This window comes from Oppia nitens, unplaced genomic scaffold, assembly GCF_028296485.1.
Source record: "Oppia nitens isolate AA-2021 unplaced genomic scaffold, nextdenovo-longstitch-racon4-pilon3 scaffold8_pilon_pilon_pilon, whole genome shotgun sequence".
Taxonomy (NCBI): domain Eukaryota; kingdom Metazoa; phylum Arthropoda; class Arachnida; order Sarcoptiformes; family Oppiidae; genus Oppia; species Oppia nitens.
The window spans coordinates 2,880,863-2,908,333 of NW_026533252.1; the positions used below are offsets into that span (position 1 = coordinate 2,880,863).

Genomic DNA, 27,471 nt, shown 5'->3' on the forward strand with positions numbered 1-27,471 from the left:
TGGTGATTTAATAATAACCAGTGTAAATTATGGTAATTGTAATATTATACTGTGTTAATTATTATTATTCATTAATAATATAAACAGTTTACCTTATAATTTTATTTTGCACTTTTGATTTCTTATAAAATCAGGCATTATTATTATAATTAATGTATTATTATATTATATATTATCCAATTATTCATTCAAGTTAGTTACGTTATATTAATTACTAATGTGCAATTGTGTTTATTAAGTGCAAATTATAGACTTAAAATGATTAAATTACAAAAATATAATTAAAATTAATTATAAAAGTTTATACTTTAAATCATAATAATCACCTTGTGTTAATTTGCAAATTATAAATAATTACAAATATAAATTATTTTATATATTAAAACTAAAATGTTTTTTTCATAAATTTTGTAATTAATTCTATTCTATATTTATATTTTGTAATTTATTTTTTTTGAAGTCTATATAATAATCATTTGTTAACAAATAAACTATATATCAATTATTAGTACAGTATTATTATTTTTATAAAAAATAACTATAAATAAATTTTTAATGATTAAAGCAATTGATAAGTTTTGAACCGATTTTAAGTTCATATATATATCATAAACACGACATTTGATAATTATTAAAATTAATATCTTTATATAGAGTATTAAAAATTTATTAATCTTGATGTTACATTATATTAACTTTTGAATTAAACAAGCTAATTTCATATATGTAATAATAATAATAATAATAATACGTAGATAAATAAATTGTACTTAAATACATAAGTTATGTTAGTTGTAGAAATCATAGACCAATATTAAGCTATTTTGCACTACAGTTTTATTTTTATTAATTTTGATAAAATTTTAAGTTTATAGTGATTTAACAAAAACGAGTTCAACTATTGCAGTGATTTAAAAAAAAAATTAAATAATATATTTATTGAATTAAAGTAATAAAAAAGACATTACAACATAATTTGTGATTATGACATAAGATTTTTCTTGTTATATATAAGAAAACTTTTTTAAAAATTATAATAATAGTGTTTTTTTAATAAAAAAAATTTATTAATTGATTTTTAAAAAAGTGAATTTACAATAACTAAATCAATGGGATTGTTGTTATCAATTCCGGTCATTACATTGATTGTCAATAAGTTGATTGAAATAAATCGTGAAATCAATGGCCGATGGATTAGATATTTGTCAGAATTGTGGCAATTATTGTCACGAAGAAGACATGTAAAGACCAATCGTATTATGATTCACGACGTCTTCAAGGATAACGTACATCACTCGGGACTCATTCCCTTTCCTCACGAGTGGACATATGATAGACCATCAAAGGTATGGATTAAAAAAAATAATTCAAAATATCTTCCAAAATTACTAATTATTGACTTAAAAAATCAATATATTATAATTATAAAACTATTAAAAAGTTTATGACTTTGTTAGAATAATAATAATATTTTTAATTTTTTTATAATACTTTGTTTTGATTAAACATTTGATAGATTTTATTATTATAAGTTTATAAAAACATATTAAAATAAGATTAAAATACATAATATTAGGATAAAAATGAAGATTTGCTTATATATGGCGTAAACTCATCCAAACAATCGATTTATATAACAATCAATTGGAAACCCAATGGAGTTAACAATAAAAACAATGCAACGATTAATATGAGAATCGATGACAACAATGATTGCTATACTTTGGAGGAAACACAAGAAGTCGAGTATAGGAAAGGAGAGTATAGAGTGTCGGGACTCGGGTTAGAGATATTGTCGGCATTTAGAAGAAAACGGATTAAGTTTAGGGGATATCTGTTGAAGAATAACAAAGAAGTGGTTTATATTCAGTTCAGATTTTTGTGGTACGCTTTCTCAAGAATTTATGATTACACACATGATTTCGATGACTACTTTCTGGCGCAAGAGTTGGCATTATCTCTAAAATCAGATCAAACAGAAAGTCAACAAAAAGATCGATTTGAAGACCGATTCGAACAATTCGGTCAAATAAAGGGTACGTTTAGAGAGGAGAAGACATCGGAAAGAAATCTATATTTTTGGGGATCTATTAGTAAAAAGTATTTGAAAACAAATCAAAATAAGCGAACAATTAATCGGATATTTGGTTACACTAAAGATGGTATTTATTGCTTAAACATTGTTTTTATAAATTTCTTTTTAAGTATTAATTATTATTTTATAAATAATAGGATTTGGGTTTCATTTGGGTTATGTTTGTAATGAAAACGGAAGTGAATATCGATTTGGGTTTTTGTTCAGAAAAATGGGAAGATTTTTAAAACTAAAAAAACTGTCACTTTTACCGATAGATTTTAATGAATTAAATAACAAAAGTATTATTCAATTTACTGCAACTTTTGAAAATGAAAAGTTTAATTTTGTTATTGAAAAACTTGAAAATAATTTTGCAAAACGACTAATAATTAATGATTCCGAAGGAATGTGTTTTATTACTGAAGAAATTGATACAGAAGTTCAACAACAGATACAATCAATAAATAATATACAAAAAGACTCTTCATTTGTATTAGGTTTGAATGAAGAATCGGCTCAAAGAGTAGATCTAACGGGAGGTAAAGGTAGCTCTTTGGCAGTACTTATGAATTTAAGTAAACAATTAGTGAAAAATAATAGCAAACATCAGTTTAGTGTCGCCAATGGTGTTGTTGTCACTACTAATGCTTACGAAAGACTTTTAGGAGAAAATAAAGATTTATTGAAAGCAATTGAAAATTTGGAAAAATCGACACAACTTTCACCAAAAGAGTTGAAATCTAAATGCGATGAAGTAATGGACTTAATATCAAACTATAGATTATCCCAATCTATACAAAAAGCTATTGAAGAAAAGTTAAACAATAATTTCAATGATTTTGAAAACAAGTTGTTTGCCGTCAGATCCTCCGGTGCTTCTGAAGATTCTGAAGAAATGTCAGCCGCCGGACAAATGACTACTTATTTAGGCGTCAAAGGACTCGACAATATATACTCGTCTGTAATGAAGTGCTGGTCGTCTCAGTTCTCACACATAGCTGTTGAGTATAAGAGAGGTTACGGACAGCCTATCAATAGTCCGATGGCTGTTGTGATACAAGAGATGATAGCGTGTGAGTCGGCGGGTGTTATGTTTACTTGTGATCCGATTACTGGAGACGAAAGAGTTATTGAAGTGACAGCTAATTATGGTTTGGGAGAAGTATTGATTATTTTTTACATTTTAAAAGCTATTTTATAAATTATAAATTTATTAAAAAATTATAAAACTTCCAGTCAGTGGTGTCGGCGTCAGCAGAACCGGATACAATCAAACTGTCCGTTAATATTGAATCTAATTCCTTATCAAAATCAAGATATATTAAAAGCATTGAAAACAAAGTGATCGGAGCCAAGAAAACATTTATAAAACTGTTAGACAATGGAGGAACTGTTGAGGAAGAGGTCAACAATAATAACGATTGTAGTGTTTCTGATGAAGATTTGTATCGTTTGGGAGATTTAGCATTAGTTGTTAGTAACGATATTAATTAATTATATTTTATAAAAATATTAATATTTTTTCTTATATAATTTTTTTTTGTATTTAAAGATTCATAAACATTATGGAAATGCTAGAGATATAGAGTGGGGTTTAAAAGGAGGCGAAATATTTATGCTTCAGTCGCGACCCGTCACTAATTTGGACAATTCGTACACCGATTACGAGATAATGCATGAGTCGGACTCTGCCCATCAAACAGAGTTTGAGATCTACACCCGTACCCATTGGGGTGAAAATTTTCCCGGAGCTTCCTCTTGGATTGTTGTCAATTGGTTTTGGTCTAATAAAAGTTCAATTTTTGTTAGTTATATTTAATTTATTGTTTATTTATATTATTTATAATACCTTATATATATATATCATATATATATATATTTAATATTTACTTTTTATTCAACAGAGAAATGGAAATATCGATATAAAAGATTATAATCCATATATCGAAACAATGGGTATCCAATACAATCAAATTATGTTTAATTTGTCAAATGTTAGTAAAAATATTTATATTAATAATTAACTAAATAATTATCAAAACATTTAGAGTCAGATGGAGTTTTTTTCCGGTTATCCCGAATCGGAACTGTCGAGACAATCTGTTTTATCAATGTTTGGCCATCATTTTGATGACAAAGATGTACTCAATTGTTTCAAACAGATTCGCAAATTAAAACCAAAGCCAACAATTTGGCAAATATTGAAACAAATTTCATATATGATTTACTTTACAATTAATGGACCAAAGTTTCTGATGAAAGACAAAACAGATTATATTGAAAAACAAAAGTATGATTTGGTTGAACTTAAACTTAAACATCACAAGACATCCAAAGACATAATGAAAGCAATTTTGAATAATTTTCACGAAATTGCGGGAATGATGTTGAAAAATCACGGACCGGTATCTATCGGCACATCAATCAAAAATTTTTCGCTCAAAAAAATGATCGGTAATTATATAAATGTTTGCTATTACTGTATTAGTAATTTATTGATTGAAATCTGTCACATCATTTAACATTTTATCAAAAATATTTATTAGTATTTTTTATAAATATAACAAATAATTTATTATCAAAATTATTATATTTTAGGTGATAATCCATATCTTGATTCGGATTTCAATTTAATGGTCTCGTCATGCGATGGTGTTATCAGTGCTGAAGTACCCAATTATTTGAGAGAAATTGCAAAATTAATTAAAGACAAAGAAAAGTTCAGACAATTGACTGATGAAGAAGCAGTTCAAGTGTTACGCAATGGCAATGACGAGGCATCCAAAAAGTTTGAAATGTTTCTTGAAATTCATGGACACAGAGGTTATCGTGAATTGGATCCAATGTATCAAACGTGGAAAGAAGATCCCATTCCTTGTATTAGAAATATTAAAGTAACTATTAATCTGTAATTATATTCAACTGTTATTATTAATACATTTAATTTTTTAATAGGCATTACTTACGGGAAATGAATCCCAATTAGAGCCAAAAGTTGGCAAATCTATTGATGAAGTTATGAATGAATTGAAAACACCTTTGAGTTCATTCAAAAAATATTTGATCCGAAATTATTTGCTTCCGTGGAGTAGACGTGGTGTCGGATATCGGGAACTTTCAAAATATTTTATGATTTGGTTAAACAATAATTGGAGAAAAGGATTCAGATATCTATCAAAACAAATGGTTAGCGAAGGACTCATACCGTCTGCTGAGACTTTCTTTTACTTAACTCCTGATGAAGTGATTGCTCTCTGCAATGGAGATAGAAATCCATTAATTTTGCAGAAAACAAGACACAGGAAGAGATTATATCCAAAAATGGATAAATACAAGTTTGAAGAGTTTATTAAAGGACCCGAAATGATACCCAAAAATGTAATCATTATTTAGTTTATATAATATGTTACAGTATTTTTTAGTTTTTATTTTTTATAGTTTGAAGACCGCATAATACTACCAACACTTAGCTCAGGTATGGTTCAAATGAAAGGCACTCCTGTTAGCAACGGAACAGTTAAGGCAAGAGTTTGTGTATCTGAAGACATCACAGACGCCGATAATATTCAAGTAATTAATATATTATAAATAATATTAGAAAATTGAATTTATTTATTAATATGTTTTTGTATTCTATTATATGAATAGCCGGGAGATATATTGATAACATATTCAACTGATATCGGTTGGAGTCCATACTTTCCATTACTTTCGGGTCTAATCACTGAAATCGGTGGAACCATATCTCATGGCTCAGTCATTGCCCGTGAATACGGTATTCCCTGTTTGATAGCCATTGATGGCGTATGTCGTGCCTTCAAAACGGGTGATATCTGTGTTTTGGATGCAGAGTCCGCTACCATCACTAAAGTTGAATAACTACTGTATAATAGTTTTTAGTAATGTAACTATTTTTAATTCAATTGTTTTTAATCACATTTGTTTATAATATTTAATTTTATTGTTAATAAAAATTATTTTTACAATTAATACTAAGTATTTTTAATTTCTAATCTACTAATTAAAGTCTAATTAACTTAACATATATTTTACCATAAATTCTTATGTACACAAATAACTTATATTATTTATTAAATAAATATATGATTAAATAAAAAATTAAAAATATATAAAGTTAATGCAGTTTTTGAGTCACAGATATCTCTATTAATAAATTAAATTTTATTGTATAGTAATTAATGATATAAAATAAAACTAAATATATTTAATATTAATTTATAAATAAAATAATTTTACACTTTATTTAAATTCGGTATAAATTTTTTTTATCACATAATATTAGAAAATCACTAAATTTTCATTTAATAATCAGATTTCTTGGCATTAATTCATTGTACAGTCCAGTGATGGTCTCCATGAATAGGCATTTCTCTTGACTGCCGATGAATTCAATGGTTACCGACTGTTTGGTTGACATTTGACGACAAATAGTCACCAGATTTATGGCCAACAACTTCATGTCACTCAACAGTATGTAATTGACTCGCAATTTGGTCAACGATTTCATTTCAATCAAGTGTTTTGTCAAATAGTGAACACAAGTAAAACTGCTTAACAAATGCAACACTTTTAGTGACCCGAGTTTGGCCAGACTTGCGAAACATTTTTGGTCACAATTTGGGCAAAAATATGATTCACTTGACTGTTGATCGCATTCACACTGTATGTATAGGCCATTGATTTCCAACTTTTCCAATGATTGCAATGTCTGTCGGAAAATATCAAATGATTTGACATCAAAATGACATGAATTAAGCCGAAGATGTTTGACATTCAATGGATAGCGTTTGGGATCTAATTGAAGACCATTGTCGGCGATCAGTCGCGTCACTGATAAATAGTCAAGACTTTGACGATTACAACTCAATTGTTTTACTATTTGTGTCAAAGATAGCGAATGACAACTAATGGACAACTCTTGAAGTTGCAGAAGACGACAGATTTGAGAAAACATTTGATCGGATATATGATAGTCAACGATATGAAGACATCGGATCTTTAATTTTCTGTCAGTTATCAGTGATAACAATGTTTGGACATCTCTGTCGTCCAAAGAGTCACTGAACCAGAACGGAGAACAATCGATCTCAAGACTGATCAACGAATCAGAGACCGACGCCAAAGCCGTATGCAATGGTTTAAAGTGAATGACTCGCAGTCTCTGTAATACTTTGAAGTGTTGGATCAGTTGAGCGACGTTTTGGTGGATATCTTCCTCTTGAAAGTAGCACTCAATCGACAGATGACGAATGCGATCACCGAAGAGGCGGCCAATTGTTTGCAAGTCTTTCAAATAATAGGTCAAGAAGTTGCTGCCCAAACACAGACACTCCAGTTTGACCAACGAGTTGGCCATTAACTCAATTGCCGTCAAATTCAGTTCTTGGTTGAGATAAAGACACCGAATGTTTGGACACTTGTCTATCACTGTCTTCATGTCTTCCGAACTCAAAATAGTCTTTTTAGTGATGACTGACTTCAAGTCTCTGTATTCAATCGACTCGTGTATCTGATGTTGTGGTCGACGACAGAGTTTCGATTCGTTTGTTTTGCCAAATCTCAGACACCGGCGCTGCCGAAGAACCGAACGAATACATTGATGAAACTGTTTGGATGTTATCTCCAATCGAAACAATTGACAACAATTGATATAATGGAGTATCAGTTCCAACACATCGTTACATAAAATCCAAGAATTTTTGTCACTATTTTTGTCCATTAGTTTTATATGTGATAATTGTTTTGCAAATAAAAAAAACCGTTTATATAATTAATAACTAATTAATTAATTAAGTAATTATTAGTAATAAAAAAATATTTGAATTACTATACAAATCACGTGAAAAATTCATAAACTAATCAAAAAAAATAAAAAAATAAAATACAAAACAATTGTTTCAATCACAAGATGTTTTGAAACTTTTTTTTTGAAATATTGATTAATATATTAAATACTTTTTAAAAAAAACAAGTCATCGTATGTTTTAAGATTTTGTTTGCTTTTTCTGATTATCACTAAAATTGTTTTATTAATTAACCAAATGTCCAAAAGATCTGAAATCGTTGACAAACATTGTAAAGATCTGAACAAAATTTCAAAACAATGGGAGGACTCCTTCCCGAAGGCAAAGAAAGGATTGATCGATGAGAAAGGATTTGCCAAAAAGCGCAAAGAATTAACAGAAAAACTAAACAAATTTCGTAAAGAAGAAGAGGAAGCCATCAATGAATTCAAAAGAGTTGATAATCTCTATAACGAAGAGTTTATCAGAAATGAGCGCCAATTGGCAGAACTGGATGGACAGCAAAACACACTATCATTTCAGGCACAGGCGTCCAATAGTTTGCAATTTGAAAGACGATCGCAACAAATGAATCAGTTATTTCACGACTTCCAGAACGAGATCCGACAAGTGGTCGACAAACATAAATCTCAAGTCAACCGATTGGATCAAACACACGCTACCAGACTATTGGCCGACAGACAGTCCAATCAATCCACACAAGCCGTCGGCATACCATTGAGTGCACAAATACAACAACTGATCCAACAGTCAAATCTCGGCAGAAATGAAATAATTCATAAATTAGGTGACACTCAGCAAAAGATTGATCAACAGATGAACCAATTGAACGAATTGGAAAAAGCATTGAATGAAAAAATATTAAAGATTAACTTGAATTCACAGAAAAGCGAAAGAGAGGACAGAAGTAATGAAATGAATAATTACTTCAAGAAAGTCAATGATGTCTACAGAAAAAAATAATTATTAAATTTCTTATGATTTTACATTTATATAACTATTGTCTCTAAAATTGTATATAAAGTTTTTATTTTCAGTTTTTTAAATAATAATTTTATTATAGTTATTAAATAATTAATATAATAAAATTGCATAAATCATTAACATTGTATAGACACCTATATATATATATATAGACAGTATAGTTGTATTATATTTTGTAAATAAATAGTATTACAATTTATTCGTAAAATTTGTATTTAATTAAATAAATATTAAATGATATTATAATACTATATATTATATGAATTATTTACATAAGAGACTGAAAATGTTTTCAAATGTAAGTCACATAAATTGTGATAATTTTTATTTATTTTTTTTAATAATTTTAATTTTGTTAATCATTCGTATGTTTTATAAGTTATGCAAATATTTCTTTTTTGTTTATTATATATTATATCGTATAAATTATTATTTTTATTCATAATATAAAAAGTTTTATAAAAAGTACCTTAGATTTAGTATTATAATTTTATTTTGCATTTTTGAGTTTCTTATAAAATCAAGTATTATTATTATTATGCAATTATTTATTCAAGTTAGTTAAGTCATATCAATTAATTAACTTTAAATCATAGTAACCATATCTTAACAAATAAAATCTATAAACTATATATTAAATATTATTATAATTTTTATATAATAATTATAAAATCTATCTAATTTATTGTAAATATTAATATATGCATATATTTTATAATAATAATAACTTAAAATAAATTTAAATCATTAAAGCAATTTTGAAAACAGTTTTTTAAATTTTTAGTGCAATTTGAAAAGTGCAAGGACATTTGATAATATTAAAATTAATATCTTTATATTATGTACTACAATCTTGATGTTACATTATTAAACTATTGTACTAATGTACTAAACATTTCATACATATAATAATAATAATAATAATAATAATACTTAGATAAATAAATTGTACTTAAATACAGTATTATGTTAGTTAAGTATGGTATTAATCTATTGAATTTATACAGTATTATATAAAAATAGTGATCACTAGTAATAATTCAATTCATTTGTATATAAAATAAAATAGAGATTTATAAAAATATGATTATTATATTTTGTAAAGTTTTATAAAAACAACTGTGTCTAAGTTTAATTGATTTTTAAATATAWAATAATTTTTATTTAATTTGCATTAATAAACATTAAACAATGGGACTATTGCTGTCCATTCCGGTCATTACATTGATTGTCAATACGTTGACTGAAATAAATCGTGAAATCAATGGCCGATGGATTAGATATTTGTCAGAATTGTGGCAATTATTGTCACGAAGAAGACATGTTAAGACTAATCGTATTATGATTCACGACATCAATAATAAAGAGATTTATAACACAGGGATTATACCATTTCCTCACGAGTGGTCATATGATAGACCATCAAAGGTATGAATTAATGATATTATTTATAAATTAATATTTTAGTTATTTAAGTATTTATTTAGTATATTAAAGTTATCAACAAAATATTTATTATAATAATTAATTAATTAAAAATTTTATGATAAACAACCTTTTTTATTTTATAAATTATTAAAAATATTTATAAAACTTAATAACTTTTATTTTAGTTAATTAAATTATATTTATGCAAAATTCAAATAAAATCTAAAATGTAAACATTTATTGATAGCGTTGTTAAAACATTTTATGTAATTGGTATATATTTTATATAAATATTTAACTTTTATACTTAAATACTATTAATTTTAATTACAGAATAAAAATGAAGATATAGTTATATATGGTGTGAATTCATCGAAACAATGTATTTATATAACAATTAATTGGAAACCCAATGGAGTTAACAATAAAAACAATGCAACGATTAATATGAGAATCGATGACAACAATGATTGCTATACTTTGGAGGAAACACAAGAAGTCGAGTATAGGAAAGGAGAGTATAGAGTGTCGGGACTCGGGTTAGAGATATTGTCGGCATTTAGAAGAAAACGGATTAAGTTTAGGGGATATCTGTTGAAGAATAACAAAGAAGTGGTTTATATTCAGTTCAGATTTTTGTGGTACTCTTTCTCAAGAATTTATGATTACACACATGATTTCGATGACTACTTTATGGCACAAGAGTTGGCAATATCTGCAAAATCCGATAAAACAGAGAGTCAACTAAAAGACCGATTTGAAGACCGATTCGAACAATTCGGTCAAATAAAGGGTACGTTTAGAGAGGAGAAGACATCAGAAAGAAATCTATACTTTTGGGGATCTATTAGTAAAAAGTATTTGAAAACAAATCAAAAAAAGCGAACAATTAATCGGATATTTGGTTACACTAAAGATGGTATTTATTGCTTAAACATTGTTTTTATAAATTTCTTTTTAAGTATTAATTATTATTTTATAAATAATAGGATTTGGGTTTCATTTGGGTTATGTTTGCAATGAAAACGGAAGTGAATATCGATTTGGGTTTTTGTTCAGAAAAATGGGAAGATTTTTTAAATTACAAAAATTATCACTTTTGTCATCAGATTTCAATGATCTAAGAGATAGAAATTTAATACACTTTACCGCAACTTTTGATAATAAAGATTATAATTTTGTTATTGAAAAACTTGAAAATAATTTTGCAAAACGACTCATAATTAATGATTCCGAAGGAATGTGTTTTATTACTGAAGAAATTGATACAGAATTTCAACAACAGATACAATCAATAAATAATATACAAAAAGACTCTTCACTTGTATTAGGTTTGTATGAAGAGTCGGCTCAAAGAGTAGATCTAACGGGAGGTAAAGGCAGCTCTTTGTCAGTACTTATGAATTTAAGTAAACAATTGGTTAGAGATAATAACAAACATCTGTTTAGTGTCGCCAATGGTGTTGTTGTCACTACTAATGCTTACGAAATACTTTTAAAAGAAAACAGAGACTTATTGAATGTTATTGAAAATTTGGAAAAATCGACACAACTTTCACAAAAAGAGTTGAAATCTAAATGCGATGAAGTGATGGACTTAATTGCAAATCAAAGATTACCACAAACTATACAAAATGCAATTGAAGACAAATTGAGAGCTAATTTCAATGATTTTGAAAACAAGTTGTTTGCCGTCAGATCTTCCGGTGCTTCTGAAGATTCTGAAGAAATGTCAGCCGCCGGACAAATGACTACATATTTAGGTGTCAAAGGACTCGACAATATATACTCGTCTGTAATGAAGTGCTGGTCGTCTCAGTTCTCACACATAGCTGTTGAGTATAAGAGAGGTTACGGACAGCCTATCAATAGTCCGATGGCTGTTGTGATACAAGAGATGATAGCGTGTGAGTCGGCGGGTGTTATGTTTACTTGTGATCCGATTACTGGAGACGAAAGAGTTATTGAAGTGACAGCTAATTATGGTTTGGGAGAAGTATTGATTAATTTTTTTCATAGATTTTAGTAATATTGTAGTTATTTTTTAATTATAAATTTATTAACAAAAATAATTAATTTCTAGTCAGTGGTGTCGGCGTCAGCAGAACCGGACACAATTAAATTGTCGGTAAATATTAAGTCCAATTCATTATCAAAACTACGAAATATTAAAAGCATTGAAAACAAAGTAATCGGTGCAAAGAAAACATCCATAAAATTGTCTGAAAATGGAGGCACTGTTGAGGAAGAAATCAATGATAATACTAATTGTTGTGTTTCTGATGAAAATATATATCGTTTGGGAGAATTGGCTTTAATTGTAAATAATTTTTTTTATCATAAATACATTTTTATCATAAATTTACTGTACATTTAGATACACAAACACTACGGAAATGCCAGAGATATAGAGTGGGGTCTAAAAGGGGGCGAAATATTTATGCTTCAGTCGCGACCCGTCACTAATTTGGACAATTCGTACACCGATTACGAGATAATGCATGAGTCGGACTCAGCACATCCGACTGAGTTTGAAATCTATAGCCGAGCCCATTGGGGTGAAAACCATCCCGGTGCTTCATCATGGATTGTACTCAATTGGTTTTGGGCTAATAAGGCTGCATTATTTGTAAATACAATTATTTTATTTATAATTAATTTTTATTTTTTTAAATAATATATATTTTCACAGAAAAATGAATCAATCAAACTGCCAATTGATGATTACAATCCATACTATGAGACTATGGGTGTTCAATGCAATCAACTAATGTTTAATTTGACCACTGTATGTATTAATATAATTATAAAGATTAACTTAAAAATAATACTAATATAATACTATTTTAATTAATTAATTAATTAATAACATCAAAGGGTAAGTTTGACTTTTTATCTGATTATCCCGAAACTGAACAATCGAGACAAATAGTTTTGTCGATATTTGGCCACCAAATCGATGACAAAGATATACTTCAATGTTTCAAACAAAAACGTCAATCAAGAACTAAATCAAGTGTTTGGCAAAAATCTAAGCAACTTTTTGAAATAATTTATTATAGTATTTACGGTCCAATGAATCTCATGAAAGTTATCGATGATTGTAATGAAAACGGAAAATACAATTTAGCGTCACTTCTTAGACATCAAAAGTCTTCAAAAGATATGTTACAACAGATTTTGGACGACTTTTACGAAATGTCCGATACATCTCTGAAAACTCACGGACGGGTATCAATGGGATCGGGTCTCAAAAATGCATTACTCAGAGCTATGTTAGACAACGGCAAAAGTAAGATATCTGTTAAATGAATTTAATTTTATTATTTATGCAAATATTTCTAACATTTAACTAAATTTTTAGACAAAAACAATCCGTACGTCGACTCGGATTTCAATCTAATGATCTCTTCGTGTGATAATGTGATCAGTGCTGAAGTGCCAAACATTTTAAGAGATATCGCAAAAGCTATTAAAAATAAACAACACTTCAGACAATTGACTGACGAAGAAGCACTTCAAGTGTTACGCAATGGCAATGACGAGGCGTCCAAACTGTTTGAACACTTTCTTGAAGTACACGGACACAGAGGTTATCGCGAATTGGATCCAATGTATGAAACCTGGAGAGAAAATCCAATTCCTTGCGTCAGAAATATTAGAGTAAATTAATTTATTTTTTAAATCATTTTTAATTATTAAATTAATTTATTAAATCCATTATTTAAAACAGACATTACTTACGGGTAATGAATCACAATTGGAGTCAAAAGTTAGCAAAACTATCGAAGAAGTGGTCAACGAATTGAAGACACCATTGAGTTCATTGAAAAAGTTTTTGATCCGAAATTATTTGCTTCCGTGGAGTAGACGTGGAGTCGGATATCGGGAACAATCGAAAAACTTTTGCATTTCGTTAGTCGACAAATGGAGACAAGGATTTAGGGTTTTATCTCAACAAATGGTTAGCGAAGGACTCATACCGTCTGCTGAGTCCTTCTTTTACTTAACTCCCGATGAATTGATTGCTCTCTGCAATGGAGATAGAAATCCATTAATTTTACAGAAAATGAGACACAGAAAGAGATTGTATCCAAAAATGGATAAATTCAAGTTTGAAGAGTTCAGTAAAGGACCCGAAATGAAACCAAAAAATGTAATCATTAGCTAATAATTAATAATTTTTATATGAAATCCGACCCTAATATTCATTATTTCTACAGTTTGAAGACCGAATAATTATACCTACACTTAGCTCAGGTATGGTTCAGATGAAAGGAACGGCTATTAGTAACGGAACAGTTAAGGCAAGAGTCTGTGTTTCTGAAGATATCACAGACGCCGATAATATTCAAGTAATTATTTGATTGTTAAATAAATTTACATTTTTTTAAATTAAATACTTTTTAACCAATAGCCGGGAGATATATTGATAACATATTCAACTGATATCGGTTGGAGTCCATACTTTCCATTACTTTCGGGTCTAATCACTGAAATCGGTGGAACCATATCTCATGGGGCGGTCATCGCACGTGAATACGGTATTCCCTGTTTGATAGCCATTGACGGCGCGTGTCGTGCCTTCAAAACAGGAGATATCTGTGTTTTGGACACACAGTCCGCTACTATCACTAAAGTTGAATAAATTTATATTTTATTTATGTTTATCAATATATTATTTTTTTGACAATCAAAAATAAAATTAGTTTTTATTATATACTGTAAATTGATATCAAAAATAAATATTATTAATTATCAATAACCATTATATTTGCTAAAAATAAAATATGTGATTTAATAATTAATTTTATGTCAATAATAAACACTATAACATGTAAATAAAATATTTATATTTTTATAACACATTAGTAAAATTCTATACTTTTATTTAATAGTAACTAAAATACAAATATAAATTTAGTATAATATTTGATAATTTATGAATGACTACATATTATTAATACTGTAGTTAATGCCTTAAAAATGTTAACATTATTTTGTAACTTATTATTCTATTATTATAATTATACTAAAAAATCACAATTAATTTATACTATACTTATACAGTACACTGTTTGTTGTTCATAAACATATTTAATTAATACAACCATAACAATAATAATTGTTTACTTTTATGACATAAAATTGTTAATTAAAGAAATAATATATTTAAGTACAAATTGTGTGTAATCTAATTTCAACCCCAGATCATTGTAAAGGTAGTGTTTTATAGACATTAGGCGTCGTTCACATATTACGTTCGCACTTTTTAAGAAATCTAGACCCCCTCCCTCCCCTATGTTCGCAATTGTTCGCATGTAGTCATTTAAAAAAATTACGTTCGCTTGTCCCTAATCGCTACCCCCCCTTCACCACAATAAATAAAATATTATCTAATTGCGAACGTTCTTAATGTCTCTACCCCTCCCCTCCCCCTTGTTCGCAAAAGTTCGCTTTGGCTAACCCCCCCCTCCCCTCAAGTGCGAACGTAATATGTGAACCACGCCTAATAAGTTTTATAATATATTTATGGGTTATTTGGTATATTTGGTTATCAAAAAGTTGAATACAAATTGATTGTCAAAATTTAATTACAAACAAAATTAAATAAAATTATGACATTATTTTAAAGTTTTAGTTATTGTTTAGTATTCAACTGTTTTGTTGGTGTAAATGATTTTATTTATAAATACAAAATAATAGAAATTTTTTCGATAAATATTTTTATAATAATAATTTAATAATAATTTTTATTTAATATATATATATATATTGTTATTAATTTTTATAATTAATAATTAATTGATTAAACTTTTTTTTCAAAAAAATAAAACTTATTTATTGACTTATAATAATTATTATACTTTTAGAATTGATAGTAAAAAAATCATAATAAGTTTTATAATATATTTATGGGTTATTTGGTATATTTGGTTATCAAAAAGTTAATACAAATTGATTGGCAAAAATTAAATACAACAAAAAAAAAATCAATTTAAAATATAAAAAATATGTAGTATAATGTTATTATTTAATGTTAGTTTTTTAAAAAAAATTTACTTAAAAAAGTATTATAAATGAAAAAAAATTAAAAAAATTGAATTTTATGTGTATATGAATTATAATGATTTAGCAAATACTGTAAAAAAATGTTAAAATAAAATGTTTTGTCAAATCAAATAAAATTTTTTTTTCGGTTAAATCTTTGGATCCGGTCGTGAATTGTTGTGAATTTTTATAAACAATCAAAAAAATCGTTATTCAAAAACATATGATGTGTTTATCACTTTCTTTTTGGTCGACAATTCTGTATTAATAATTACGGAATTATTCTGTAAATACCAATCAATAAGTCTAAGAAATATATTTTTTTTAACATTCTTGTCGTCGTTTTCTTTGTGTAGAAAAGAAGAGGAGACACCAATCTTTGTGGCTGAAGATGATGACGACGTCTGTTGTGATGGTTTGCTGTTATCGATGTCTGGTTTAACTGTTGTTGTTGTTGTCAAATCACCTGTAAGACTGGTGGCAACGGATGCCGATGAGGAGGAAGAGGTGAATGCCATGTGGCTGTGGTCATCGTCATCGTCATCAGTGATCAATAAATTAAACGAATTGATGGAATCTTTGATGTCGTCGATCATCTGTTTGTGCAGTTTTATTACCAGACTATCCAATTCATTATCAATGAGCGCTTCCATTGCATACATATAGCGATGGTTTTGTTGTTTAAACTCAGTAACAATCGATGCCAACCATTGTTGTCCATCACGATAGGCCTTAAGTCCGGCCCGTCTTATAGCTAGTCTGGTCGACAAGCGGTGGTCAACAACACCGAAGTCGCGATGATTGCCGTCGCCATAGAGTCCGTCGTTTAGTGCATTATTCACGGCCGACCAGATCTGCCGACCGGCTCGACTAGACTCCAGTCGTAGTTTATTAACGAAATTATCAACTAATTTGTGGTCACTAATAGTAACACTAATTATGCGATCGTTAGCCATAGTAGTAGTGGTAGTGGTAATTGAAGGACTGGTAGTTGTTGTGACCAACGAATCAGTTGTTGGTATCGTTGACACCGACGGCTGCGATGACGAAGAATTAATGATTTCCGATTGGTTTACAAACTCTAAACTAGTTGTTAGGATAACAAACAAAACAAAAATTACAGAATATTTAAGATAATTATAATTATTGAGAAAAACACAAAAAGATAACAATTCAGTGATAAAAAACATTTTTTTTAGTTTTTTTTGTTTGTTTGCTATATATGAATATATATATATATATGAATATATCAACAACAAAAATATAATTTTCACAAACAAAACATAATGTTAATAATATAAAAATAAAAATTTATTATACATTATATACTTATAAATTATGACTAATAATATATATATATATATATACTATACTTTTTTGTTGTATTAATATTATTATTAATAGTAGTAGTAGTAGTTGTTGTAATTTTTTGCTTAAACTTTAATGGTTTATCATCAGTTTGTATGGTATTTAATGCAAAATTTATATCTGAAAAATAATAATTAATATATATATTAAAAGTAAATTATTATTATTATTATTATTTAATATATATATATTTATTTATTTATATCATATAACAAACCCATTTTTGGTGAACATTTAATATTATTGATCGTAAAGTTCATTGAAATTATTATTATTACTGTAAAATAATTATTAGACATATTATTTAGTTGTACAGTAATATACCGTTAAATTAGTTTATAAATTTTTTAAACAATATATATATATATTATATATATTTACTAATATCAGTTAACTTTATATATATATATATATAATTAAACAATTAAATCATAAACATTAATTATAACAATATTATAACAATTAGAGTATAATATGTGGATATAATGCATTGAAAATTATAATTTCAATGTTTAGTAAATTTTTTTCTATCAATTGATTTATGATTTTTAAAACAATTTTTTTTCTTTTAAATACTAGATATTATTTTAATCCTCTCATTAAACACATATACAAACTGTTAATCTTAATAATAATAATAATAATAAGTTTAATCCTTAAAAGTTTTGATTTCCTATTTGATTACAACTATCAAAGTTTGTTGTTATTGTAAATGATTTTATTTAAAACTAAATAAATAAATAGAAATAACTTTATTTATCGATAAATAGGTGGTTGGGGTATATAAAAGTTTTTTTTTATTAATTATTAATAATAATAATAATAATAAAACAAAAATATATATAATTTATAATTATTTGTAAAACAACTAAAGAACAAAGAAACAAAAAAGTGGTCACAAAATGTCCCGTATTATTAGCGCCGACCGATTGAATTGCATTGAAAGCAATGTTTGGGTCGAGTTTATCGAGTTGGCCAACAAATATAAGCCGCGGGACAATCTGGGCCAAGCGTTTCCCGATTTTCCCGCACCCGAACACATATGCCGGGCATTGGCCTCGACGGTAGTCAACCCCGATAGACCATTGTACAATCAGTATACACGTGATTGTGGTCATCCACGGCTGACCATTGTACTCAGCCAACTATATGGCCAGTTAGTTGCCCGTCCGATTGATGCCGATTCGGAAACATTGATAACATCGGGTGCCTATCAGTCCCTATTCAATACATTCATGGCTTATGTCAATCCTGGCGATTGAAGTCATAATTATTGAGCCCTACTTTGATTGTTACGAACCGATGACCCGATTGGCCGGCGGTATACCATTTTTTTAGTTGTTTTGTAACAAATTTTATGTTTAATTTTTTTCTTATTAAATAAAAAAATTCAAATCTGATAAAAAATCGAATGTTTTTTTTAATTTTTAAATTTAAATAATAAAAATTGAATAAATAAAAAGATGACATTTAAAAAATTCAAAATGTAGTCAAATTTTTTAGCTACTAATAATAATAATAATAATAATAATAAAATTATTTTTGGAATAAAAAATATGCAAATAATGCAAAAATAATGAAAAAATAAATAATAAGACGTCGGTACGGGACAGTCAAATGTCACTTAACAAACACAAACAAAAAATCGGGTAATTATTTGGCAATGGTTTTTGTCGGTCAAAAAAATTTTTTTTTTTTTTTAATTATTTACTGATAGACATATTGAATCTCTTTCCTCCTAATTCAGGCACTTTTGAACTGATGGCTACCATAGAGTTTGATATAAATGATTGTATAATTTGTTTTATAAATGATATAAAATCCAAATTCATTGACAAAGTCGAGGCCTGTTGTTGTTGTTGTTCTGTTGGTTTACTACCGCCGATGACGACACGATTATCAGATAAAGCCAATGATGATGGGGTAGTAGTAGTAGTAGTAGTAGTAGATGAAGACGAAGAGGAACTCTTGTAATGGTTATTGTCGTCATAGTTATCATCACTTGTTGTCTCTTTATTCAACAATTTCATTGCCATTTCAACTAAACTACTTCTCTGTTGTCCCAATAGTTTCACCGATTGTTTCAATTCTGTATCAATCAAATCGATGACCACTTCCTGATGACTATCGCGAAGATGTTGGCCATTACTTTGTTCAGATTCTTGTGTTTGTTGAATGGATCTGGCCTTCAGTTTCAAATCGGCCGCAATGGACATCAACTTAGTACGACTGGTGCGGAACTGTTCGACGCTAACACGTCTAATGGCCGCTCGGGTAGCCTTCAGGTCAACACCTCGATGGCCACCACCGCCGTCACCGTTGCCGAGTAGACCGTCGTGTAGGGCGTCGTCTACTGCTATCTCCATATGAAAGATGTCTTGATTTGTAGCCATTTTTATTTGGCGTATAACCATATCATTGGTAACAATAGATTCAATGGTAGGAACAATAGTGGTGGTGGTGGTGGTAGTAGCGATAGGAATGGTAGTACCGGTGCCAACAGTCATAGTAGTAGTGGACGCGTCGGCGGCGGCTGCGGTAGTGCTGATGGCAACCGATTTATCGGTCGGAATCCGTACCTCCGATGACATTGATTTTGTTAATTCATTGGTTAGTTCAGATTGGTTAACATTTTTGACACTTAAAAGTGATACAAAAATTGAAAATATTAAACAAAAGTTTTTAGAAATCATTTTTTTAAATAGTATATGATAGCAAAAAATTGTTTTATTTTATATACACTATAATGTAATAATAAATGTGATTTTTTTTAAAACAGTATGTATACTATATATATTTACATTTTTGAATTATTATTATTATTATTAGTAATAGTAATTGATTTCAATTTTAACATTTTGTCATCAATTTGTATGGTATTTAATGCAAAATTTATATCTGAAAAATAATAATTAATATATATATTAAAAGTCAATTATTATTATTATTATTTAATATATAAATATATATATTTATATCATATAACAAACCCATTTTTGGTGAAGATTTAATATTATTGATCGTAAAGTTCATTGAAATTATTATTATTACTGTAAAATAATTATTAGACATATTATTTAGTTCTACAGTAATATACCGTTTAATTAGTTTATAAGTTTTTTAAACAATATATATATATATATATATATTTATTAATATCAGTTAACTCTATATATAATTAAAAAATTAAATCAATAATTATAACAATTAGAGTATAATATCTATGGATATAATGCAATGAAAGTTATAATTTCAATGTTTAGTGAATTTTTTTCTATCAATTGATTTATTATTTTATTAAAACAATTTTATTAGTGTTTCATTTAAATACTAGATTTTATTTTAATCTCCTAATATTAAACACATATACAAACTGTTAATCTAATCTATAATAATAATAATAAGTTTAATCCTTAAAAAAAATTTTGATTTCCTATTTGATTACAACTATCAAAGTTTGTTGTTGTAAATGATTTTATTTAATTAAATAAATTAAATAAATAGAAATAACTGTATTTACCGATAAATATTAATATTTAATATATTTAAGTTTATTATAATAATAATATTAATTATTATAAATTAGGGTTAGTTCACATATTGCGTTTGAAATTGAGGGGAGTGGGAGCGGGGATGGGGTTTGGCCAAACAAACTTTTCTAAGTGAGGGGGAGTTATGGGGTATAGACTTATTGTAAGGAATAAAGAAATTATGTGAATCGCCCCCAAAATGTTAAACTTATTTATTAATAATAAATTTTAATATAAAATATCTAAATTATTTTATTTATTGACTAATTGATAATTATTTATTAATTATTTATAGTAAAAAAATCATAAGGCGTTGTATATATTTATATAAATATTTATATTTTTATAACACATTAGTAAAATTCTATACTTTTATTTAATAGTAACTAAAATACAAATATAAATTTAGTATAATATTTGATAATTTATGAATGACTACATATTATTAATACTGTAGTTAATGCCTTAAAAATGTTAACATTAATTTGTAACTTATTATACTACAGTATTATTATAATTATACTAAAAAAATCACAATTAATTTATACTATACTTATACAGTATACTGTTTGTTGTTCATAAATATATTTAATTAGATATGATTTAATAGTAATACCAGTAATAATTAACAATAATAATTGTTTACTTTTATGACATAAAATTGTTAATTTAAGAAATAATATATATATATATATTTAAGTACAAATTGTGTGTAATCTAATTTCAACCCCAGATCATTGTAAAGGTAGTGTTTTATAGACATTAGGCGTCGTTCACATATTACGTTCGCACTTTTTAAGAAATCTAGACCCCCTCCCTCCCCTATGTTCGTAATTGTTCGCATGTAGTCATTTAAATAATTTACGTTCGCATGTCCCTAACCGCTACCCCCCCCACCACAAGAAATAAAATATTATCTAAATGAGAACGTTCTTAAAGACTATACCCCTCCCCCTTGTTCGCAAAAGTTCGCTTTGGCCAACCCCCCCTCCCCTCAAGTGCGAACGTAATATGTGAACCACGCCTTACTATATTTGAAGGACAAACTAATTTAAATGATAAATTTATATACCATATCCACTGTATATTAAGCTATAGTAAATATTATAACACTGATAATATAAATTTATCAGTAATATAACTTAAAAGTTATAACTAATATAAGTTTACAGTATTATTATTATATATTATGTAAACTTTGGTTTGAAATGTATATAATAACATTATAACACAAAATAAAAATGATTTAATAACATAATTACATCACAAAAGTTCATAAACAACTAATATATACATTGCATATATAAAGAGATGACAAATATTGAATTACTTAATAAAGTCGGTCTTAAATTTAAAAAAATTAAAAAAAAGTTTTGAATTTTATGTATAATAAATTTTTTTTATAAAAAAATTATATTATATGTCTACCGCTGTAGACAACTATCAAAGTAAAACAATGGGACTGTTGTTATCAATTCCGGTCATTACTTTGATTGTCAATAAGCTGACGAAAAAAAGCCGTGAAATCAATGACCAATGGATTAGATATTTGTCAGAATTGTGGCAATTATTGTCACGAAGAAGACATGTAAAGACCAATCGTATTACAATTCATGACGTTATGAAAGAAGAAGTACATCATTCAGGACTCTTACCATTTACTCACGAGTGGACATATGATAGACCATCACAGGTATGACATAAATTAATAAAATTAAAAAGTTAATTTAAATAAATTATTTTAATTATTAAATACTGTATTATATGATATTTATCATAAAAATAGTTAAAAAAAATACTTTTATATAAAAATAACATTAATTTTAGGATAAAAGTGAAGATTTGTTAATATATGGCGTAAATTCATTGAAACAATCTATTTATATATCAATCAATTGGAGACCCAATGGAGTTAACAATAAAAACAATGCAACGATTAATATGAGAATCGATGACAACAATGATTGCTATACTTTGGAGGAAACACAAGAAGTCGAGTATAGGAAAGGAGAGTATAGAGTGTCGGGACTCGGGTTAGAGATATTGTCGGCATTTAGAAGAAAACGGATTAAGTTTAGGGGATATCTGTTGAAGAATAACAAAGAAGTGGTTTATATTCAGTTCAGATTCTTATGGAAAGCTATATCCAGAGTATATGATTACACCCATGATTTCGATGACTACTTTCTGGCGCAAGAGTTGGCATTATCTGCAAAATCCGATAAAACAGAAAGTCAACTAAAAGACCGATTTGAAGACCGATTCGAACAATTCGGACAAATAAAGGGTACGTTTAGAGAGGAGAAGACATCGGAAAGAAATCTATACTTTTGGGGATCTATTAGTAAAAAGTTTTTGAAAACAAATCAAAATAAGCGAACAATTAATCGGATATTTGGTTACACTAAAGATGGTATTATATTTCAAAAATATTTGTAATTTTTAAATCTAATTTATAATTAAATTATAAAATAGGGTTTGGCTTTAATTTGGGTTATGTTTGTAATGAAAATGGAAGTGAATATCGATTCGGATTTTTGTTCAGAAAAACGGGAAGATTTTGGGCCTTAAAAAATATATCACTTTTATCTTCAGATTTTACTAATTTAAACAATAAAAATATTATAAATTTTATCGCAACTTTTGATGATAAAGATTATAATTTTGTTATTGAAAAATGTGACAATAATTTTGCAAAACGACTATTAATTAATGATTCCGAAGGCATGTGTTTTTTAACTGAAGAAATTGATACAGAAGTTCAACAACAGATACAATCAATAAATAATATACAAAAAGACTCTTCACTTGTATTAGGTTTGAATGAAGAGTCAGCTCAAAGAGTAGATCTAACGGGAGGTAAAGGTAGCTCTTTGGCAGTACTTATGAATTTAAGTAAACTATTGGTGACAAATAACAACAAACATCAGTTCAGTGTCGCCAATGGTGTTGTTGTCACTACTAATGCTTACGAAAGACTTTTAACAGAAAATAAAGACTTATTAAAAGCAATTGAAAATTTGGAAAAATCGACACAACTTTCACAAAAAGAGCTGAAACCCAAATGCAATGAAGTAATGGACTTAATATCAAACTATAGATTACCACAAACTATACAGAAAGCAATTGAAGAAAAGTTAAAAAATAATTTCAATGATTTTGAAAACAAGTTGTTTGCCGTCAGATCTTCCGGTGCTTCTGAAGATTCTGAAGAGATGTCAGCCGCCGGACAAATGACTACTTATTTAGGCGTCAAAGGACTCGACAATATATACTCGTCTGTAATGAAGTGCTGGTCGTCTCAGTTCTCACACATAGCTGTTGAGTATAAGAGAGGTTACGGACAGCCTATCAATAGTCCGATGGCTGTTGTGATACAAGAGATGATAGGGTGTGAGTCGGCGGGTGTTATGTTTACTTGTGATCCGATTACTGGAGACGAAAGAGTTATTGAAGTGACAGCTAATTATGGTTTGGGAGAAGTATTGAATAATTTTTTCATACATTTTAATAGCTATTTTTTAAATAATAAATTAATTAACAAATATCATCAAACTTCTAGTCAGTGGTGTCGGCATCAGCAGAGCCGGACACAATCAAACTCTCTGTAAATATTGAGTCCAACTCATTATTAAAACCCAGATATATTAAAGGTATTGAAAATAAAGTCATCGGAGCCAAGAAAACACTTATAAAACTGGCTGAAAATGGAGGCACTATTGAAGAAAATGTTAACAATAGCAGCAATTGTTGTGTTTATGACAAAGATTTATATCGATTGGGAGAATTGGCACTTATTGTATGATTTTTTCCTCATTTTATAAATACAATTATTGTTATATTATTGTATTAAACATTCATAGATTCATAAACATTACGGTAATGCCAGAGATATAGAGTGGGGTCTAAAAGCTGGCGAAATATTTATGCTTCAGTCGCGACCCGTCACTAATTTGGACAATTCGTACACCGATTACGAGATTATGCATGAATTGGATTCGGTTCATCCGACTGAGCTTGAGATCTACTCCCGGGCCCATTGGGGCGAAAACTTTCCCGGTTCGTCCTCATGGATAGTACTCACTTGGTTTTGGTCTAACAAAAGTCAAATATTTGTAAGAGAGAGAGAGAGAGAGAGAGAGAGAGAGAGAGAGAGAGATGATTAAAATTATTAAAAATTTTTATTATTAACTTATTTACAGAGATTTGATCCGACACTTAATCCGATTGATTTTAATCCATACGTTGAAATGATGGGTATTGAATATAATCAATTGATGTTCAATTTAACAACTGTATGTATTATTATTAATATTAATATTTATATGTAAAAAGAAATTATATTGTGTTTTATCACATATGTATTATATTTAATAAAATATTTATATTTTAATTAATAATTTTAGAGTCAATTTGATATGTTTGCCGATTATCCCGATAGCGAACAGTCCAAAAATATGGTTGTATCGATGTTTGGCCATCATATCGATGATAAGGATGTACTCAATTGTTTTCGACAAAAACGTTTAACCCGACCGAAGCCCAAACTTTGGCCGAAATGTATAAAATTTTGTAAACTATTTTACGGCCTATTTTTTGGACCAACAAATCTAATTAGAGACAAAACTGATTATATGGAGAAACGAAAGTATGATTTAGTTGGACTTATCAAACATAATAAGTCATCGAAAGACATATTACAGTCAATTTTGGACAACTATTTTGATATCTCTCGATTGCTTCTGAAGAATCACGGAAGTGTCTCAATGGGCTCATCCATCAAAAATTCAATACTCAAAGGACTACTGAAAACTGGCAAAAGTAATGAAATCATTGAAATTAAATTATAATAAAATATTTTTTTTAATTTAATATCATTTAATGATATATTTTTTTATTTATTAGATGACAATCCATATCTCGATTCGGATTTCAATTTAATGATCTCTTCGTGTGATAATGTGATCAGTGCTGAAGTGCCAAATAGTTTACGAGAAATAGCAAAAGCCATCAAAAATAAACAACAATTCAGACAATTGACTGACGAAGAAGCACTTCAAGTGTTGCGCAATGGTAATGACGAGGCATCAAAAAAGTTTGAGAAGTTTCTTGAAATTCATGGACACAGAGGTTATCGTGAATTGGATCCAATGTATGAAACGTGGAAAGAAAATCCTATTCCGTGTATCAAAACTATTAGAGTAAACATTATTGTTATATCAAATAACAAACTATAATTAGTATAAATATTATACTAAATTTAAAATTAATTATCATTTAGACATTACTTACCGGCAAAGAGTCACAACTGGAGCCAAAAATTGGCAAATCTGTTGATGAAGTGGTCGACAAATTGAAAACACCATTGAGTTCATTGAAAAAGTATTTGATCCGAAATTTTTTTCTTCCATGGAGTAGACGTGGAGTCGGATATCGGGAACAGTCTAAATATTTTATGATTTGGTTGAATAACCATTGGAGACAAGGATCCAGATATTTGTCAAAACAAATGGTTAGCGAAGGACTCATACCATCAGCCGATTCATTCTATTACTTAACTATTGATGAAGTGTTGGCTCTTTGTAATGGAGAAAGAGATCCATTAATTCTTCAGAAAATGAGACACCGGAAGAGATTGTATCCAAAAATGGATAAATACAAGTTTGAAGAGTTCAGTAAAGGACCCGAAATGAAACCAAAAAATGTAATCATTAACTAATAATTAATAATTTTTATATGAAATTCAATTATAATATTTACTAATCTTACAGTTTGAAGACCGTATAATTCTACCAACACTTAGCTCAGGTATGGTTCAAATGAAAGGCACTCCTGTTAGCAACGGAACAGTTAAGGCAAGAGTTTGTGTATCTGAAGACATCACAGACGCCGATAATATTCAAGTAATTATTTAATTGTTAAATAAATTTACATTTTTTTAATTAAATACTTTTTCAATCAATAGCCGGGAGATATATTGATAACATATTCAACTGATATCGGTTGGAGTCCATACTTTCCATTACTTTCGGGTCTAATCACTGAAATCGGTGGAACCATATCTCATGGGGCGGTCATCGCACGTGAATACGGTATTCCCTGTTTGATAGCCATTGATGGCGCGTGTCGTGTCTTCAAAACAGGTGATATTTGTATTTTGGATACTTCATCAGGGACAATTACTAAAGTAGAGTAAATCAATTTTGTA

The 27,471-nt window shown here is 28.1% G+C and overlaps 1 protein-coding gene across 1 annotated transcript; it reads left to right on the plus strand.

Annotated features, from left to right (window-relative positions):
- The first annotated feature begins 2,433 nt into the window (after positions 1–2,433).
- LOC128964384 (putative phosphoenolpyruvate synthase) lies at positions 2,434–27,459 on the plus strand. Its single transcript, XM_054310974.1, has 9 exons — positions 2,434–3,239; positions 3,314–3,550; positions 25,127–25,378; positions 25,466–25,558; positions 25,670–26,084; positions 26,169–26,464; positions 26,545–26,967; positions 27,035–27,166; positions 27,229–27,459. Exons 1-9 carry the CDS (start codon positions 2,484–2,486, stop codon positions 27,457–27,459), a joined length of 2,835 nt encoding a protein of 944 aa, XP_054166949.1. The 5' UTR covers positions 2,434–2,483.
- The last annotated feature ends 12 nt before the right edge of the window (positions 27,460–27,471 follow it).

Bases quoted from the DNA above. Each gene is read 5' to 3' on its own strand.
- LOC128964384 (XM_054310974.1), top strand. From the start codon at position 2,484: ATGTGTTTTATTACTGAAGAAATTGATACAGAAGTTCAACAACAGATA. The intron at 25,559-25,669 runs GTATGTATTATT...TAATAATTTTAG, and splicing joins TGATGTTCAATTTAACAACT to AGTCAATTTGATATGTTTGC. The intron at 27,167-27,228 runs GTAATTATTTAA...TTCAATCAATAG, and splicing joins CAGACGCCGATAATATTCAA to CCGGGAGATATATTGATAAC.